The sequence below is a fragment of the Gavialis gangeticus genome, unplaced genomic scaffold (assembly GCF_001723915.1).
Source record: "Gavialis gangeticus isolate Ggan-Ray unplaced genomic scaffold, GavGan_comp1, whole genome shotgun sequence".
Classification (NCBI taxonomy): Eukaryota; Metazoa; Chordata; order Crocodylia; family Gavialidae; genus Gavialis; species Gavialis gangeticus.
Window position 1 is genome coordinate 174,855,897 of NW_017728992.1, and position 20,423 is coordinate 174,876,319.

The window sequence follows — 20,423 nt, forward strand, 5'->3', positions numbered from 1 at the left end:
GGATTCAGAGGTATTCTGTTTAACTGTGTGCTTGTCTGACTGCAGTTTATTGTTGCTCTCATGAACTGATTCTTGGCATATGAGGGTGTCAGCCTGTCCATGCTGATCAACCCAGCCGGGTCAGGCGTGTTATGTTAATCTGTGAGTTTGTGTGTGTATGACTGATTTGGTGACTAGAGGAACCCAGCCCCATTGAAACTGAGTCCTGCAAGATAGCTCCATTGGAGGTGAGGACTTGCAGAATGGAGATATACAGCTCCGTATAGAAACACAAGTAACACAAGCAGCATATTGATAGAATTACCAAGATCCTAGAAACGTGTCCCTAATAAATGAGCACATCCCAAAGTAATGGGCAAATCTGGTTTCAACAGAGAATGAAGGGATAATCCAGGTCTGGCTACGCACAAGACCAGACCAACACATTTAGCATCATCAGAGCTCTGTCAACGTGTCAACAGAGGTGAGATACCCAACACCCCCAAGGTGTTCAGAGGAGATATACATGACAATTGGAGATCAGGCTTGGGTGAAGCAGCCTGTCAGCTCCTGAGAGAAGAGTCTAGGGACTGAGATAAGTGGGAGAGCTCTGAGGAGCTGGGGGACCTGAAAGGAGACAGCTAAGTATCTTTGGGGATTCTCAGGGTTGTGCGGGCTGCATCTGGGACAGGTGAACTGCTTAACCTCCTTGGAGGTGATAGAGAACATCTGGCTGGGTGGCCCTTGCCCCAGTAAAAACCTTGAATGAAGAAACTGCCTTCTGTGCTGCTTGTAACTGTGAATTGCACTAGGTCTCCCCAAGAAGAAATGGAGTCCCTCCCTAAGAAGTGGAACTGGATGCTCACTGTGAGTCAGGGCCACAGAGAACTAGAAAAAGTGAGGGACTGAAAGGCTGGGGTCTCAGAGTGGAAAGGAGATCAGGCTCCCCTATTGCTCTAAGAAGCCAAGCCTGAGTTGGCTTCAAGAGATACTTTCAGAGTACGTCTACATTATATGCTTAATGCCCACTGGATTAATTCTACTGCACATTAGTATAGCTGGGAAAACTGTGTTAATGCATTAATGCACAGTAGATTAGTTCAGTAGCAATTAAGCATCACACAAAAAGTGTTCCTCTGCACTGATGCACATTAGCATTGATTACCGTGCATTATGGTGCATTATTGAGCATGTAGACATGCTCTCAGAGACCAGACAAGGCCACAATAGTCCCAAAATAGAACTCCCCTGGAGGGTACTTTCTGACAGCCTGTTCCAATATTTGAACACCCTCATAGTCACAAAATTCGTCCCACTCTCCAGCCTCAATTTTCTTTGCTGCAGCTCAAGATCATTGCTCCTAGCCCTGTCAGAAATCATCACAGGAAAACAACCATCTCCATTCACTCTATAATTGCCTTTCAGGTATTTGAAGACTGATATCAGATACCCACTAAGTCTTCTCCAGGTTAAATAACCTCAGCTCTTTCAGCCTCTCATGAGGGCACTTATTGATATTGCTCTGTGCTGGCTCTCCAGTCTGTTTACATATTTCTTCAAGTGTGGAGTCCAAAACCAGACACAGTACTCCAGGTGAGGCCTCATAAATGATTAATTTGATTAATAAGTAACGCCCCTCTCAATAAAATCCAGGGTGCTGTTGTCCTTTTTTCTTTTTCTTTTTTGTAAGAAGAGCACAGTGTTGACTCATTTTCAGCTTATGGTCCACTGTAAATCTCAGGTCTATCTCTGAAGTACTGCTGTTGGCATTTATGACCTAGATGCCTTGTTCTGGGGGGGGACAAAACTCTCAGAGTGACCATGACCTTTTCATTTGATAATAGGCAAATTTATTAACACACAGTGATAACAGAAAAGAATAATACAAGTAATCCTAAGGCTGTCATCAGAGTCAAGGTACATCTGGCCAGGACATGACCTTCACTCAGGTTCTTTTCTAGAATTTCATATGTCAGCAGCCTGGAGGTTGGAGGCCAAGGCCCACCCCACCCTCCAGTGGGGTGGATGAGATGGGCTAGTGGTATGCCCTCTTGTCCATGGTGCCTCGGGTTCCCCTCTTGGGGATGCTTCTGCCCATGTGGTGTCGGGTTCCCCTCTTGGGGACGCTTTGTCAGGGAACTTTTTGTTGCTCTAAAGTCTCTGCTTTTGTATTCTTTTCCCCTCCTGATGATTCTTCATCCATAGCTAATGCTGACTGGTCTTTCTGCGGTCATCATACTGTCCACATTCTGGCCGATCAGCATATTCCTTTGTTTCACAAGCCCATTGCATGCACACATCCTAATTTGGGCTTTCTGGGTCTTTTCCTAATTTGGTCTGTTCCCCCAAAACTAGAACTCTCAGGCCCCCCACTCTTGGGCCTTCTGAGCTGGCACCACCTTATCTCATGTTATGGAACAGTGTGGTATATGCCCACGATTTCCCAGGCTATGTCTCTATCCATTGGCCTTGTTGTGTTAAACACCCTGTCTGTCTTAAAGGCTGTGAGAACTGTGTGACTGTGTGATCAGGCTTTTAGAAATCAATTAGCCCTTGCTGCCACCCTGGGCCATTATTCTAATGCATATATATATATATATTATCACAACGCCATATATATATATACATTTGAATAATGGGTATATATATATTATCTAGAAGCCAATTCCCAAAAGCAAATCAACTGCAACCAAGCCAGTCATTCTCCAGTTTGTATTTTACATTTTTCCAGTCTATCCGGTTTATTCACAATCCTACCCCTGCCCTCCAGACTGTTTTCAACTCCACCCAACTTGGTGGCATCTGTAAATCTGTTAAGCATTCACTTGATCCAACATCCAAATCACTAATGAAGATCTTGAACAATACTGGACCTGGGACATATCCCTGGGGAACCCCACTCAATAACTCCTCTCAACTAGACATTTAACAATTTAAGTTGTTAAGTGCTTGTTAAGTACAATGATCCAATCAGTTATGTATTCACTGTACAATACTTTTTGTCAAGTTCATATTGTCTTTGCTTGTTAATGAGAATGTGGTAAGAGACCATGGCAAAAGCATTGCTAAATTTAAGGTATATCACATTCACTGTTCATCCACTGTTCTCCTCCCATCCACAAAGCTTGTGATCTTATCATAGAAGGAAATCTGGTTGGTCAGGCATGACTTGCTCTTAGTGAATCTATGCTGGCTTTTCCTGATCACCCTATTCTCCTCTAGGTGCTTCACAATAGATTCCTTCAGGAGCTGCTCCATGATTTGTCCACGTACTGAGGTCAGGTTGACTGGTTTAATTCCTCAGATATTCCTTCTTCCCTTTCTTAAAGTTGGGAACTATGTTTGCCTTTTTTCCAATGCTAACAAGTTCTTAAAGAGGATAGGTAGTGGCTCTGAAATTACTCAGCCAGTTTCTTCAGTACCCTAGGTCCATTCCATCTGGCTCTTCTGCCTTGAAAGCATCTAGATTTTCTAATCTGTTCTACCACTACTCCTGGCTGCTTGTCTCCTTCCCTATCTTTGCTGTCACCTGCATTTGTCATCTGGTAGCTGTCATACTTGAGGCCTACCAACTTTAAACTTTTTCCTATAAACACTTGAGATTTTTCCCCTGTGTGTGCAGTCAACAAACATTGCCTCTGTGAACTATAATGCAGAAATTTACATTTTGTTTCTCACTTCTCAGCTAAGTAAAGTTGAGAATGATGGAACAATAGTGTGTGCAAGCAATAAATAAAAACAGTTACTAGTGTCACTCAATAACTATTCCTCTAGGTGAATGGAGAGGTATGCATAGCCTCTGAAAGGAGTTGCAGTCAGTCTTCTTGGGCTGGGAGACACGGAGATAATCCTCAGTCCTCCATGAGGTGAAAGAAGAACTCCATGGAGAAGAAGCATGAAATGAATGTAGAACATTTTTTATATTTTCTTAGACCAAGTGCTGACACCTAAACAGCTAGCTTCCCAGGGTGCCTGCACGAACTGGCAGAAGCCTGGACTTTTTGTGGTAAAATGTACTCACTTTTACATTTTACCTCAAATCCATTGTGATTATTATTCTGGGATAATGTAAAAATGTCGCAAAGAATCTTAGAAAATAACAATGCATGTGGGTCTTTGGTCACTCCTAGTATTCATTAATGTGAATAAAAAATAGTAAATGATCTCCACATTGTATTTTAAATCTAACCAAGTACATTAGAGACTTAAGTCAAGAACAGCTTATTAATGTGAAAATATGACTCATATAATTCTGCCAAATTTAGTGAGATGTACAGTAGCTTAGTAAATAACGTGCTGTCTATGCAAAATAATTAAATTGATGTTAACTGCAAAGCCATATTTGCCAAATGATTATATTTAAAAGATTGAAAAAAACCCTGTGTGTTTGAATGAATTTTCTCCTCTTTAATTCCACCTTGGACAAAGCTATCACCTTTCTCATGGACCTGGAAAGTTTCCCTAGACACAGACAACTCTAAGTGCATGAACACCACTGCTGCATAATTTAAATGGAAAAGTTTTATTGTGGCATTTTTCATTTCAATTACTATATCCTGTGATTTGAAATATGTAGGTCAAGCTGAAAGTGACATCAGAATATGACTCAATGCCTGAGGAGGACTTAATATACTATTTAAATCCAGCATAGATTTGAACTACGTAGAAAATAAAGGGCATGATCAAATATTAACTTATTCAATTTGTATATAAATGTTAAGCTTTAAGGAAACATTCAAAGTCTGGTTATCATTTAATCTGTAAAGAGAAAAATAATGAAAACTAGTGCTTATAAGAGGAATTACTATATATTTCATTCGTGGGTCTAAGGTGTAAATTATGTTTCGCTTTTTAATCAGCCTGATTTTCACAACGTCAGAGTAAATCAAACTTCCATTAAGTGTAGTGAAAGTTTGATGATACAGTCTTTTTGAAAATCAGGTCACTACTTCAGGTTTGACTACAAATATGCCCATGTATGGGTACAGGCATGCAATCAATTTTGGGTATTATAACCCAGAGTTTGGGTACTATGACTGGGGGATAGAAACAAAAGCTGAAATGTAAATAGAGTCTGGAGACCTGGATAAAAGCTTAGGGGGGGAAGCAATAATAGAAACCTTAGTATTTTTCTCAAGAGAGTTCAGGACAGTCACTTAGATACCTGAAATGTTTAAACATTAATGCAAGCAATATGAGGGGGGAAAAGGAAGAACTGGAGGTACTAGTAGAATCAGAGACTTATGATGTAATTGGGATTACAGAGATATAATGATGCCACTTCGCATGACTGGAGTCCGGTCATAGCTTGTTCAGGAAAGACAGGTGGGGAGGAAAGGATGAGGTGTTGCTGCATATATAAAAACAACACACATGTGTTCAGAGGTGTAATATGAAGTGGAAGGTAGCCCTGTTGAAAGTCTCTTGGTAAAGGTAGAGAGAAGAGCAACAGAGGGAATGTCCTGGTAGGTGTCTGCTACAGGCCTCCAAACCAAAAAGAGGAGGTTGATGAAGCCTTCTTTAAATAATTGCAAGAAGCTTCCAAATCACAGAACTTGGTTCTCATGAAGTACTTTTATTTTCAGGACATCTGTTGGGAGGGGGGCACAGCAGTACATAAATAATTCACAGTATTAGGGTACTGCACAGTAGCATCAAAAAATAGGTGTTCATCAGTGCTACTGAGCAGTAACTCCGATTACTGCAGTTATTTAGTATTTGTTTGTACAAGTACTAAATGACTGCACAGTAACAACAGATCAGTCAATGTCTTGTGTAGATGCAACCCATCAACTAAATTACCTCCCACCTTCACATTTCAACCAAATCCTCCCTGTTGTAAGCAGTAAGTTGAGAAAGCTTCCTCACTTGCTTTAAGGAGCTCTATCTAACTCAGGAAGTCTACGAGCCAACCAGGGGCAAGGTGCTCCTAGACTTGGCTCTGGCCAAAAGGGATGATCTAATGAGCAACCTGAAGACTGAAGGGAAACGGGGTGACAGCAGCCATACGATGATCACTTTCTCCATCCACCACAAACCAGGAAAATCAGCCAGTAGGGTAGAAATCCCTGATTTTAGGAAAGCTGATTTCCACAAACTCAGGAGATTGGTTGGTGAGGCCCTGCAGGACCATGGTCCGATGAGGAAGGGAATACAAGAAGAGTGGTCTTTCCTCAAGGAAGCAGTCCTAAAGGCTCAAAGAAAGTCGATTCTCTCTCATAGGAAAAGGTAGCAAAAGAGCTGAGAGACCCCCTTGACCTCCCCATAGGATCTTGAACTCTATTATTTTGTGGTCACTGGCCATGCCTACACAAGACGCTGCCTGTGCAGTAGCCTGATACTACTGCACAGTAGCATCATGTGGCAACAACTGTGATGTGACACTACTGAGGGTGCTAAAGTGTGGGGCTAGGTGGCAGGCAGCCCCTGTATGTTAGCACCCTCATGGCCCAGATGGCCCCTGTCTACACATGCGTTTCAGTGCATGTAATTATTTCGGTGTTGGATAGAACTGCCCCTGACAGTACTATCCTACAGTGGAGTTGATTAATTTACTGCACCCTAACACCAGTGCACTTGTAGATGGTGATGCTTTACTACAGAAGTAATTAATTAAATCTGCAGTGAAGCACCTGTATAGACACACCCAGTGGGGAGTTCTCAATGGCTCGATGTTTAGTTGGGAAAAGATAGCAAGTGGGGTTCCCCAGAGATCTATTGTGGGTCTGGTATTGTTCAAGATCTTCATTAATGATTTGGATGATGGGATTGAGTACACAATAGGAATCTGCAGATGACATCAATTTAGGTGGAATTGCACACAGTCCTGAATGCAAGGTTAAGATCCATAATGACTTGGATAGATTGGTAAAATGGTTTGGTTTCAGTACCACAGTGTAGTAGCTGGGGGTTATGGTGGACCATAAGATGTATATCAGCCAAGAGTGTTCTTGTTACAAAAAAAGCCAACAAAAGTATCACTTGCAAATCAAGGGAAGTGATTCTTCCACTCTATTCAGCACTGGTGAAGCCTCACCTAAAGCACTGTGGCTAGTTTTGGGCCCCACAGTTTAAGAAGGATGTGGAAGTTCTGGAAAAAGTCTGGTCAAGGCAACAAAATGATCAGGGGCCTGGGAAGCATGGCTTAAGAGGAAGGGCTGAAAGAAGTAGGGTTTTTTAGCCTGGAGAGGAGAAAACTGAGGTGGGATTTGATAACACTCTCAAATACATGAATGATGATTACAGAGGGGATGGAGGTGGGCTTTTCTCTGTGGCTGAAGCAGACAGGACTAGGAGCAATGACCTCAAGCTGAAGCAGGATAAATTTAGGCTGGAGTTTAGGAGGAACTTTTTGACTATGAGAGTGGTCAGGCATTGGAACAGACTACTTAGAGATGCAGAATCGTTATCCTTGGAAACATTCAAAAGCAAGTTAGACGGACACTTGGCTCAAACGGTTAGGATGCTGCTGCCTTGAGCAGAGGGCTGGAGGAGATGATCTTGTGTGGCCCCCTTCAGCCCTACTTTTCTGTGAGCCTATGATTCTATGGCCCAAACTTTGTGTGATCTTTAAATAAAATCATGAGTAATTGATATAGTGTAATTTTTCGCACACAAAAGTGCATTATACCATTTTTCTTTATCTTCTAAGCACAATACTTTACAAGACCTCAGTCTGTCTGTCACCATGTTCTCAGACCATGTTTTTTAAATTTATATTGTGTCTTTTTGGATCTTTCTTTCTTTTTTTTACCCAACTGTCATGGCCTGAACATTTTTTCCTGTGTACATTCCAGGATTTCTAGCAACATGCTCAAAGAACCTCAGTTTGTTCTCATTCAGCATTTCCTTTCTTGATGTAATTTTTTCTGTTACTGCACCTTCTATTTCTTACGCTCTCTTTTTGCTGGGTCCTCAAATCCACCTGAGCATCTTCACCTTTGCCACCCTAATCAAGGACATCTGTTGATTTTGTTACCCAATATTCTGATCCATACAATAGCAATAGTTCTCTAGATTTTCCCCTTTGAACAAATTGACATTTTCCTATAGCCAACTATCCCTCTACTTTGTCTACACCTTGTTCATCCTGCTTATAATTGTCTTATCCCTCTCTTTCCATTTTCTTGTTAAATGGACCACAGATACTTGAACTTACATACAAATGATATGTGCTGGTCATCTAAGGCCACCAATACGTTTCTTCTTCCAATATCCTAAGAATGCATGTGATGTACTCTACTATTTCTCTGCTCATGCACAGAGTGTTTTTCCAGAATGTGCCTCTGCCTGTTCCAGTCTCTCTCTACCTATTCTCTGCTTTCTTTAATGAAAGGCAGCTTATTTGAGAATATCATGCATCAAGGATCATCCTTCCAAGTATGTCCAGAACTAGGAAAAACAAAAATGGGCTTAATGCTGTCTCTTGATAGACCCCAACTCTGTCTGGAAACTCCTTGGGTCTTGCTGTGTTTGCATCTAATTTACTTTGTTCATCCTCCATACATGTTCCATAAAAGTCTCATGCAAACTTCTGGTGCCAACTGTTCTCTTATATATCAACACATTATTTTTGTTGGTACAATAAAAATAAATCCAACCCAATCTCTGTCTTGTGCTTCTTCAATGAGTAAGTGCTGAGAGTAAAAAGCATAATCAGACTTCAAAGGAATGTCTTGAATTCTATTTAGCAGCATAACAACTCTAACAAATTAAAGAAAATTTTAATGGTTTGTGAACCAAGTCCCACTAAAATTGATTTAGCAGGATGCATGGTACCTGTGGATCAGAGTGTGAATCAGGGATAGACCTCTGTGTGTTTGTGTGCACATATACACCCATACAAATGAACATATTCATGGAAAGTAAAGATTGAAGAATCAAGGTGTGAAATTCTGAATTACTTACTTTCATAATGAATCTTGAATCCATTATTGGAACGGCTGTTGTCTGTTGTAAACAGAAGGTAAATGAAGTTGCTGCTACTGAACAAAAACTGTGGGACTTGTGTACCATTGTAAGACCCAAGAAGTGGTGACAGTAGATTTGGTCCATCATGAACTTCCAAAACATCATAATTAAGTTCCGTCTGAAATCTAAAGTTGACAAAACACACTCACAATATTATACACATTCAATACATAGAAATATGTTGTATTAGAGAAAAATACACTTTAACCATAATTTTCTCAGCTTTATTTTTATTAAGTATATCATATATATTATTTGATGAGGTTTACCAAATGTAAATGCCTGGTATTATTTAAATAATAAATATAAAGATATAACAAATACTCCATTCAATGCCAAGCAAAAAATGAGCTAAGACCATGCCATAAACTTCGGTCATTCATTTATTCTTCAGAAAAAGTCTGTTTCATTTCAGTTGCCATAATAAGGCAAAAAATATATATAAAAAATTAAGCAAACTTTATTTTCTTTTATGAATGAAGCAATATAAATGATGCTCTTGAATGAGCGATTTGTTAAGATTTAATTCCCTGAACATTCTACAAATAGATCATTTCAATTATTTCTCAGTATATAACCCAATGTTGATACTATTAATTAAAATAAATCTTAGGATTTGGCATTTTTTGACTTTTTTTTAATGGGTTAAGAGTCAAAATACATTTGCAGAAGCATGCATATCTTTAACATTTTGTGAATAACAGCCCAAATATTCAAACCTGAGTGCCTACTATTGAAATCCTAACTGCATCTATAGGTACTTAAATTAATCTGTCCTGGCTTCAGAGGTGGAAGCCACAATCACATTTATTATTTTGGAGGATTTGTTGATATCTTGGACCTCTGAAATGCACCCACCTCTAGTTAAGTATTTAAATTACAGAATTACGAATTTACAGAATTAAGGGGCTAACCATCAAAATTTAACATTCCAGGTGAAAAAAAGCATTATTTCTTGGCAAATATTATTTTATAATGTTTACAAAAAATCAATGTATATTATCACTGGAGAAAGTTTGATATAATTTACTAGGAAAAAGAAGAACAACATATATGACAATGCCTTTCTTGTTTCGTAATGTCTTATTCTATAAAGCAAAAACACTCCTATAAGTACTTGATATTTTCATAGGATGCTAATCTGAATATTTGTTATTATAGTAACTTGATAGATAAATCCCAACAGGAGCTTGGATATAGCGAACTGGAAAAGACTGAAACCCAGACAAAGCAAATGATGATAGGCAAGCAGAAGTATTTTGAAAGCACTGCAAGGGCAGGTTTCTGTCCCTGTTCTTGAATAATGTATGCTCACCTTTAAAAAGTAGAACAAAATCTCCAATGCTTCAAGATAGCTCATTGCTCTTTGAGTCTCAGATGCCACTGATGGCTCAAAGCATTTTTTGCACCTGCTTTTGTTGGGCTGATTTAGCCCTTTTACTCCAAGGGGGATCTTGCAACATTCATATTGATTTTATGGCCTCTCAACAGGACTATTGCAGGGCAGTGTACATCGATTGATAGTAAAGGTCAACAGTCATCAACAGTTCCCACATCACTATATCTAACACCCAACAGGTATTCCCTAAACATGTGGAAATATCTGCAGCACTTCAGACACTTTGTACTAGTAACTGTTAACATGTGCTGAACTTTTTAAAACAGTCCAATGTGTGCATCAACTGAAAACTAGGAATCTAGGGAGATGATTCATTGAAGCAGACTGTACTACCCATCACCCTTATGGGGAATACAAGGGGAGCAGGAGGCTCTATAACAGGTGGCTTGGATATTATTGTGACAGTCAAGAACTAGGGAGTAGAGCTGAACTATTTGGATAAAAGTGTATATGTAATTGGAAGGGGGGTGGGGGAGGTGGCCAGGAGAGACCGGAATCTGAAAAATAATCACTACTGAAAATCATCAAGGAATTTTACTGTACTATTTTCAGGTTAGTATCATAGCTATACACACTTATGTGAGAGTGAAGGATAGCAATTCAGGGTGTTTTATAAAAATATAATAAAATACTGTTGTCAAAAAACTCAGAGGTTGTTGATGTAGACTTTAGCAGTTGCTGGTATAGTGTTTAGAAGTTGTGGAATAAACAAGGCACTACATGAAAACCTGCTCTCAATGGCTACTCAGGATGTTCTGCTTGTTCAGCCATTACTGATAAAATATAAAGTACCTCCTCAAAACTGACTACTCAAGCTTCTTATAACAATAATGCCCTGCTGCCAGAGGCCACATCTCTATGCTGACATAAATGTGAATATAGATATAACCCTGTCTTATAAACATCAGAAAAGTTGTGAATTCCAAATTCAGGATCTTCAAATCTGGGTTCTGTATGGATTCTATCCTTGCAGAAAATTTAAAATGTGATATTTAATAAAATGTAATGGTGATGAACCTATTTTCTTTAGATAAAAACTGGGGACATTTTTACATGTGCTCTGGGGAGTGGCAGGGGCAGCGCTTTAATTAGAGTGGCTCCATGAGTGGCTCCCACACTTTAAAATGGTGACAGGGGCACTTGAACTAAAGCTTATTCAACAAACTTTAGTCCAAGCACGCCGCCACCATTTTTAAATATTGGGACACGAATACACAAGATGTGGGAGGCTGCTGGAGCACCATAATTACTGCAACTTGGGCTTCTGCAGTGCAGTAATTAATCAAGTCTGCTCCAATGTGTTAGAATTATAGCACATCAGAGCAGCCTCTGTACTTCTATACAAGGCACCCCATGCTTTTATATAAATTAGTTTACACATTTTTGAATTTAATAGAGTTAAAATTTTTCATGGATTTCTTTTTAAAATCTTTTTATGCCATAGGATACTAGAACAATATATCAAATTATATAGGATTGTTTCCATTGCAGTGACTATGAGAGGCAGAATGTGTCATACAGGGAGATAACAGATATGCAAAGCAAATCTCATAGTATGTATGGTGCTATGAGCATATTTGAACTTCAGTATAGTGTGGAGGTACCTGAGTTAACTTCTCAGGTAGTGGAAGCAGTCTAGCTGTTGTAGCAAGGAGTTCCATGCAAGCTGAGGTAGCCTGCTAAGAAGAGTTTAAACCTAATTCAGTCTGCATTACAGACATGCTTTAGATTCCTTAAGCAGTGCCAACTAGATAGGAGGTATTAAAATAGAGCTTTGGTTCTCTGATCCTTTACAGGTCTATAATAAAAGGGATGGGGTTAGCAAGAGGGGGAGGGTAGCAATAGTAGGTGACAGGGAATAATGGGAAGAGAACACGACTAGCCTACAAGTAGGAATGATGAAAGATGTCTTTTGTTCCTCCTCACTGTACCCCCTCTGACATGCCAATGGAAAAAAAAATACAAACAAACAAGCAGATACAAATTTGTGAGAAACTTCTTAAGTGTAGCACCTTCAACTGTCCCTTCCCTTCTCTTGTAGTGAGCAGAGCCTTGGAAAGACCCTCTAACAGACTTATGCGACTGAAAGCTCATCATACATAGCAGAGAACAGAATCTATGAAATCATCTGCCTGAGGGTTTTTTTTCATTTTTCACAAAACAACAATTAGTCCAGGTAGGTGAAATCTTGAAAAGCAGGAAATAAGGAACAAAATGTGGTAGATATTGTAAGAAACACAGAGATAGGTACTGAGAAGGTGGGGATGTAAAGGAATGATCAGTAATTGGAGAAAAAAAGAGCTACTTGGATAAAGGAGACTAGGATTATGTAAAAGGGAATATCCATGGGATACTGGCATCTGCTGGGAAAGCAATATAGCAGTGCACAGGCAATCTAGAAAAGTTTTGGAGAGTGTTGGGGACAACATCCTGATGCAAATGTTGGAGAGACCAAGTAGGAGCTGTGCTCTTCTTGACCTGCTTCTCACAATCATGGAAGAATTGGCAGGGAATGAAGTAGATGACAACTTGGGTAGCAGCAACCATAAGATGAGTTTAGGATCCCGAGGAAAGTGTTAGGGTAACAATATTTGGATTTTGGGGAACAATGGATTTGCAGCTGAATACAAGACTTTACTCTGTCTCAGTGAAGCTGCTGACCACAAGGCAAAATGTTATATTAAAAATAACATTGCAAATGCTTATGCAATCAGTTTTATAACAAAGTTGTAGTGTTGTAAAGTAGAGAGCCCATTGTGTAAGGAGAACAAAATGTAGCCCACCAGCTTTTGTCAGAAGATAAAGCAGAAGCAAGACCTTGGAGATGAAGAAGGACTCAGCAAAAAACCAGAAAGAACCAGCAAGTGACCTGAGGAAGTGGAGGTCAAAGCCTTGAACATGCACTCTTAGCAGAGAGGCATGTAAATGAATAAAATGCATAGGCAATTCCATGTTAATGAAGTAAACATTAAACAGAGGTGGAGCTTGAGTTGGGAGGAGAAATGGGTGGAACAAAAGGAGGGATGAAGATGGAGTGAATGTTAATGAGCATGAACCAAGATAATGAGTAACAGGATCCATGAACAATTGGATAGTCATCTCCCTAGTCATTGGGCGCCACATGGAGTCAAGGTCTAACAGAAGGATGGAGAGCAGCAGAGTAAGGACACTTGTCTTCAGAAAAGCAGACTTTGACTCACACAGGGAACAGCTGGGCAGGATCACCTGGTAGGCCCATCTGAGTGGGGAAAGGAGTCCAGGAGAGCTAGTTGTACTTTAAAGAAACCTTACAAATAGAGAGTCATCAGATTACAAGACCAGAGACATGACTGGAGGATGCTGTAATACCAGAGCCATTGCCACTTCCAACTCTTCCTCTGCTTCCACCTGTGAATTTGTGTCCAGGCAGGACCAAAAACCATTGAGGCTTCCACCCAAGTGCTGATTTGGTGCTGTGCAGACAGACAAAGAGAGGGAAGAGCATCTTTGCAGACAGGCTTGCTAACCTACTGAGAAGGGCTTTAAACTATGTTTGCCTTGGGATGGAGAACAAAGCCCTGAGGTAAGTGGGGAAGTGGGAGACCTGTAGGAAGCAGAAGCAGGAGAGGGCAGCAAGGGAGGCCTCATTCTTCCTGAGAAGGTAGGGCAATTGGCTAGTCACCTCAGGTGTCTGTACACAAGCGCATGGAGCCTGGGAAACCAGAAAGAAGAATTTGAATTCCACACACAGTCAAGAAACTCTCACATGTTTGGAATAACAGAGACTTGGTAGAATAGATCTCATGACCAGTGCACTGTCATGGATGGGTACAAACTAGAGAAGAGAAGGAGTTGTGTTTCATGTAAAACAGATACACGATTGCTTAGAGCTCCAGTATGAGACAGGAGATAGACCTGTTGAAAGTCTCTGGGTTAGGATTAGAAAGGACAGCAAAAAGTGTGATATTGTGATGGGTGTGTACTATAAACTACTTGACCGGGAGGATGAGGTAGATGAGGCCTTCTTCAGACAACTAGCAGAAGTTTCCCAATCACAGGCCCTGGTTCTCATGGGGAACGTCAATCACCCTGACATCTGACATCTGCTGGGAGGGCAAAACTGCAGTGTACAAGCAATCCAGCAAGTTTTTGGAGAGCATTGGAGACAACTTCCTGGTGCCAGTGTTGGAGAGACAAACTAGGGACCATGCTCTTCTTGATCTGCTGCTCACAAACATGGTAGAATTGGTGGGGGATGTAGAAGTTGATGGCAATTTGGGCAGCAGTTACCATGAGATGAATGAGTACAGGATCCTAACAAAAGGAAAAAAGAATCCTGACAAAAGAAAAGAATGTTAGGAACAAGAGGAAGATCAGGGAAACTGAGTCCCTTACTAAATGGGGAGGCAACCTAGTGACAAATGATGAGGAAAAGGCTGAAGTACTCAATTACTTTTTTACCTTGTTCTTTACAGCTAAGGTCAGTTCCCAGTCTATTGCTCCAGGCAGCATAGTTGGGAAGGAGTTCAGCAGCCCTCAGTGGTAAAAGAACAGTTTGGGGATGATTTAGAAAAGCTTAATGTATACATGACCATGAGGCCAGATGCAATGCATCCAAAGGTGCTGAGGGAGTTGGCTGATGTGATTGCATAGCCATTGGCCATTATCTTTAAAAACCTGTGGTGACTGGGGGAGGTCCTGAATGACTGGAAAAGGGCAAATATAGTGGCAATCTTTAAGAAAGGGAAGGAGGAGAATCCAGGGAACTACAGACCAGCCAGGCTCACCTAGGTCTCCAGAAAAATCATGGATCAGGTCCTCAAAGAATTCATTCCTAAGCACTTGGAGTAAAAGAAGGTGATCAGGAACAGTCATCATGGATTCACCAAGGTAACATTATGTTTGTCCAAGCTGATTGCCTTCTCTGATAAGATGACTGGCTCTGTGGATGGGTGGAGAGCAGTGGATGTGACAAACCTTAACTTTAACAAGTTTTTTGATATAGTCTCCCACAACATTCTTGCAAGCATGGTAAGGAAGTCCAGGTTGGATGAATGGACTGTAGTTTGGAAAGAAAACTGATAGAATCAAGGAGCTCAAAGGGTAATAATTAATGGCTCAACATCTAGTTGGCACCCAGAATCAAGTGGCATGCCCCAAGAGTCAGTTTTGATCAGTATTATCATCAACAATCTGGAAGATTGGATGGAGTGCACCGTCAGCAAGATTGCAGATGACACCAAGCTGGGGGGAACAGTATATACATTGGAGGGTAAGGCTGAAATTCAGAGATATCTAAGCAAATTGGAGGATTGGACCACAAGAAATCTCATCAGGTTCAATAAGGACAAATGGAAAATCCTGCACTTAGAAGACCTCAATCCTATGTACCAGTACAGTCTGGGGACTAAATGGTTAAGCAGCAGCTTTGTAGGCATGGACCTGAGGGTTACAGTGGGCAACAAGATGAATATGAGCCATAACAGTATGCCCTTATTGTGGAGAAGGCTAACAGCATACTGAGCTCCATTAGTAGGAGTGTTGCAGAGAATTGAAGGAAGTGATTATTGCCCTCTATTTGGCACTGATGAGGCCATACCTGGAGTACTGTGTCCAGTTTTGGGCCCCCCACTACAGAAAGGATGTGGAGAAATAGAAAGAAGTACAGTGGAGGTCAATGAAAATGGTTAGGGAGCCGGGACACTTGACTTCTGAGGAAAGGCTGAGCAAATTGGGCTTATTTATTCTGAAGAGAGAAGACTGAGAGGGGGCTTATAATTACAGCTTTCAACTACCTGAAGGATGGTTCCAAAGAGGATGGAGCTGGACTGTTCTAGTGGTGGCAGATGACAGAACAAGGAGCAACAGTGTCAAGTTGCAGTGGGGGAAGTTTAGGTTAGATATTAGGAAAACTTTCTCACTAGGAGGGTAGAAAAACACTGAAACAAGTTATCCAGGGAAAGACTGTGGAATCTCCAGTCTTACAGGTTTTTGAAACCCAGCCACACTTTTTTTTGCTGGGTTACAGAATTGGGGATGGCCCTGTTTGAGCAGGGGGCTGGACTAGATGACCTCCTGAGGACCCTTCCAACCATAATTTTCTATGATTCTATGATATGAAATATCTTTGTTTGATAGCCTTATGCAAGGGAAGTGGTTTATTTACAGTAAAGGGGTGTGTGTAGATTAAACAGGGGCCCTAAATTGAAGCAGTGGGTTTTTAAAAACACCGCTTCAATTTAGGGCCCTTTCAATCCCTATGTCATGCACACATCTGAACTTACTTGCCTCTCAGGAGGTCGGGAGGGCAGGGTTAGCTGTTGGTGGGCAGGGCAGTCCTTGGGCTGCTGGGAGGGCTGGTGCTTCTCTCTGCAGCAGTGGTGGGGCCCCCGCAGGCAGCACCCATCCATAGGCATCTGGCTTGGGTGGTCTTGGGGGGCACTGCAGCCATGGAGGGAAGCACCAGGCCCCCACACAGCTTAAGCAGGCAGGCAGGCTCCAGGGGGGAAAAAAAAAAGATCAGGCTTACCGCTTTTCTTGGGCAGAGCCTGTCTTCCCCGAACTGCTGCCAGGCTGCCTGCATGGGCTTGCTGCAGAGCTGCAGTGCTGCACAGCGGCCGGTGTTTCACTCCATGGCTGTAGACAGGAAACTAAAACTCTTCAAGAGTTTTAGTTTGCTGTGCCCCGAGTCATTTAAGGCGCAATATGCTGCCGAATTTGCTACAGCGGCTGGAATTACTGTGTAATACACTGCCAATGCATGCAAACACTGACACCATTAAAATGGTGCAAAAGCATTTAACCCACTTTAAAGTGTTGTGCACATATGCCCCTCATTTTGGCTACACACGGTCTAAGAGTGCAATCACATTCTGTCCTACCCTGGTAATCTTTCTTCTCTGTGCCCAACATGACTCCTTAATATGCCTCTTAATATGCCTCAGGCAGGAAACTCCTTTGTGCACCTACCAGAGTCCTCTTTCATGGTTCCTTCCTAGCCCTTATAAGCTTTAAGAGTCTCAGAATCTGCCAGTATTCCATGAATTAAGAACACTGAATGAATATCATTTTCTTCTATTAGGCTGAATTTTACTGAGGGTTCCCTTCATTCCTCTGTGGGCATCCAAGTCATCTGAAGCAAGGAAAGATACACTACCTTTTAATTTTTTTCCCCAAAGGTTGCATGTGTTATATATACCAATAAAATTCTATACTGCATGTATGCTCAAAAAATGTGCCCTTGTTTCTCAGAAACTGCTTATCACATCAATGCAGTACCAGGACACGAACAGTATGTCCTGCTACATTAGGTAAACTCATTAGTTAAATATGTCTAGCATGCTCATCAGCAGGTAGATGATTAACCGCTTTGGCATTTAAATAGCCATAATGAGGCTTCAAGATTAATACTACATTAAAATGGAGGGTGGTGATTCACATTTCTCAATTCTGTTGTTTCAGTTTAGTTTGTCCAGATACAGACACAAAACAAAGACTAGAGATTACACTGTCATATCTTGCCAGAAAAAGTGAAACTTCAGAGATAAGAGATTTACAAAAATGTGACAAATTTTAAAAGATATCCATAAGGAGATCCTGAAAGTACAAAATTACTGGATTCCCCACATTTTTAAATACTTTTTCCCCCTATTTATTACCAAGATGGTTGTTCCCCAACATTTGGAGATAATATTTTTATATAAAACTTAAAGTTTAGCAGATCTCCTGACTTGCAGATCTTTCAACTCAGTGGAGAACAAGAAACAGTGGGAAGATGAATAGAATCAAACCGATATTGTGAGAGAATGGGTACCACTGTGCTAGTAACAAGCTGAAAATCTGAAAGGGTAAATCTCTGTTTCCAACTACTGCCCCTATTGCATCTAGATCCAAACTGAAAGACTCTACAGAGCTCATTAGATTTTTTCCCCTCTCATAAAATTAAAGTCCTGGATAAAAATATATAAAGTTGTATGAAAAGCAGAAAGCAACGTGACACAGGTTAAAAGGTTCTGAGCTTTAACAAAGTTAAAGTTTTTAATCTAAAAAAATGAGCTTCAGAATTCATGTTTTCTCATTAGTAATCAACATCATAAGGGGAAGAAGTAAACGTGGGAGACTAAATGAGTAAGGTTTCTTAAATCTGTTTATGCTACCTACAGCATCATTAGATTTTTACTCAAACCAAGAAAACATGTCCACTTCTTGGACTTGTTATGATGCCTTACAGATAACTCTCATATTTTGTAGCATACCACATTAAAACCTCAGTTGTATTCTCTAATTAAAAGATTACACATTTTCTGGCCTTATACCTTCATGAAGATATTATTTTGTTTTCCACAACCTTACTGGAAACTATCTCACATGCTTACCCCACTTGTGGGTTTTCAAGTAACCGCTTTACACATGCCTATATTTATATAAGAGTATCTAAAGATGTGCATGTGTGTATGTCTGTATATGTGCATATCTGACCAGTATTTCTGTATGAAATTAGAAGTTGTTTTTGTACAGAACAATATTAATTCCTAAAAAGCAAAACTATTTATAAGATAGTTTGGCTGTGATTGATCTCCCTATTTGGATTTAAATAAATGGAAAAAGGCACATTGTTGGTTTAAGCTAAACATTCTGTTTTGACCTTTTCAAAACAAAACGGAGAAGTTACTTCCTTGGAAATGGAGTTTTTTGAGATACATATGTTGACATGTGTTCTCACTGTAGGTGAGCAAGTGCTTTAAATATTTAACTGGAGATTCTTGCTTTAACAGTTCTCTTAGGAGAATGCACAAAGAAAGTGCATACCCATGCAGAGAAAAGGTAACAGAAGGGCTGGAAAGCCCTCTTGGCTAAACAGGGAAATCATAGTCCTCTTAAGAAAGAAGAAAGAGGCTTATAAATAATGGAAGCTTGGGGTGGGTCCCAAGAAAGACTATTCCATGACAGCCTGAATTTACAGGGAACGGATAAGACAGGCTAAAAGCGGTGACCGAACTTAGATTAGCAACAAGAATCAAGGACAACAAGAAGTCCTTCTTTTGGTACATAGGGAACAGGAGAAAAAAAATGGGAGTGTGGGGCCATTGCTAAATAACTTAGGAGAGCTGGTTACTGGCACCTAGGAGAAAGCTGAACTCCTGAATGACTACTATGCCTTTGTCTTTCACTGGACCAAGGGGAAAACCATGCTAGGTAGAGTAGAGGATGAGTAATAGTAGGAATAATCACCTTCCTCCTATTGCTATAGAAATGGTGTATGACCATTTAATAAAATTAGACATATACAAGTCAACAGGACCAGATGATCTTCATCCGAGAGTGCTGAAGGAGCTGACTAAAGTCATTGCAGATCCCCTGGTGAAATTCTTCCACAACTCATGGCACTCTGGAGAAGTCCCTGAGAACTTGAAGAGGGCCAATGTTGTGCCCATACACAAGAAGGGCAGGAAGGAGGACCCGGGTAACTATAGGCCAATCAGACTAACTTTGATCATGGGGAAAATCCTATAAAAGTTCATCAAGGAGTCTATCTGCGATAAGCTTGCAGAAGGTAAGATTCTAAATGACAACCAGCATGGCTTTGTCATGGGCAGGTCTTGCCTTACCAAACTCATCTCTTTCTATGACCAGGTAATGAGCCACCTGGACATGAGACAGAAGGTTGACATTGTATATCTTGACTTCCAAAAGGCCTTTGATCTAGTATCCCACAATATCCTCACAAGAAAATTGGTGAATTGTGGGTTTAAGTCTGAGACAGTCAAGTGGGTGAGAAACTGCCTGCAGGATAAAACCCAGAGAGTTGTAGTGAATGGAACTGTGCCATCCTGGTGACAAGTAGGAAGTGGTGTCCCGCAGGGGTCAGTGCTCGGTCCAGTACTTTTTAACATCTTTATTAACGATTTGGATGTGGGGGTTAAGAGCTCAATGGCCAAGTTCATGAACGACACCAAGTTATGGGGAAGTGTGGTCATGCTTGAAGATAGGCTACCGTTACGGGCGGACCTAGACAGATTAGCAAGTTGGGTGGATGGGAATCTGATTAAGTTGAATGTTGAGAAATGTAAAGTGCTCCACCTCCAAACGAGCAACC

At 40.8% G+C, this 20,423-nt stretch overlaps 1 protein-coding gene across 1 annotated transcript in view; it reads right to left on the reverse strand.

Moving 5' to 3' along the window:
- Positions 1–20,423, reverse strand: part of CSMD3 (CUB and Sushi multiple domains 3) — an 80,942-nt gene that overhangs the window by 13,345 nt on the left and 47,174 nt on the right. Inside the window, exon 6 of the mRNA XM_019519442.1 lies at positions 8,887–9,074. Within this exon, the coding sequence (XP_019374987.1) occupies positions 8,887–9,074 (188 nt within the window). The remainder of the gene's footprint in view (positions 1–8,886; positions 9,075–20,423) is intronic.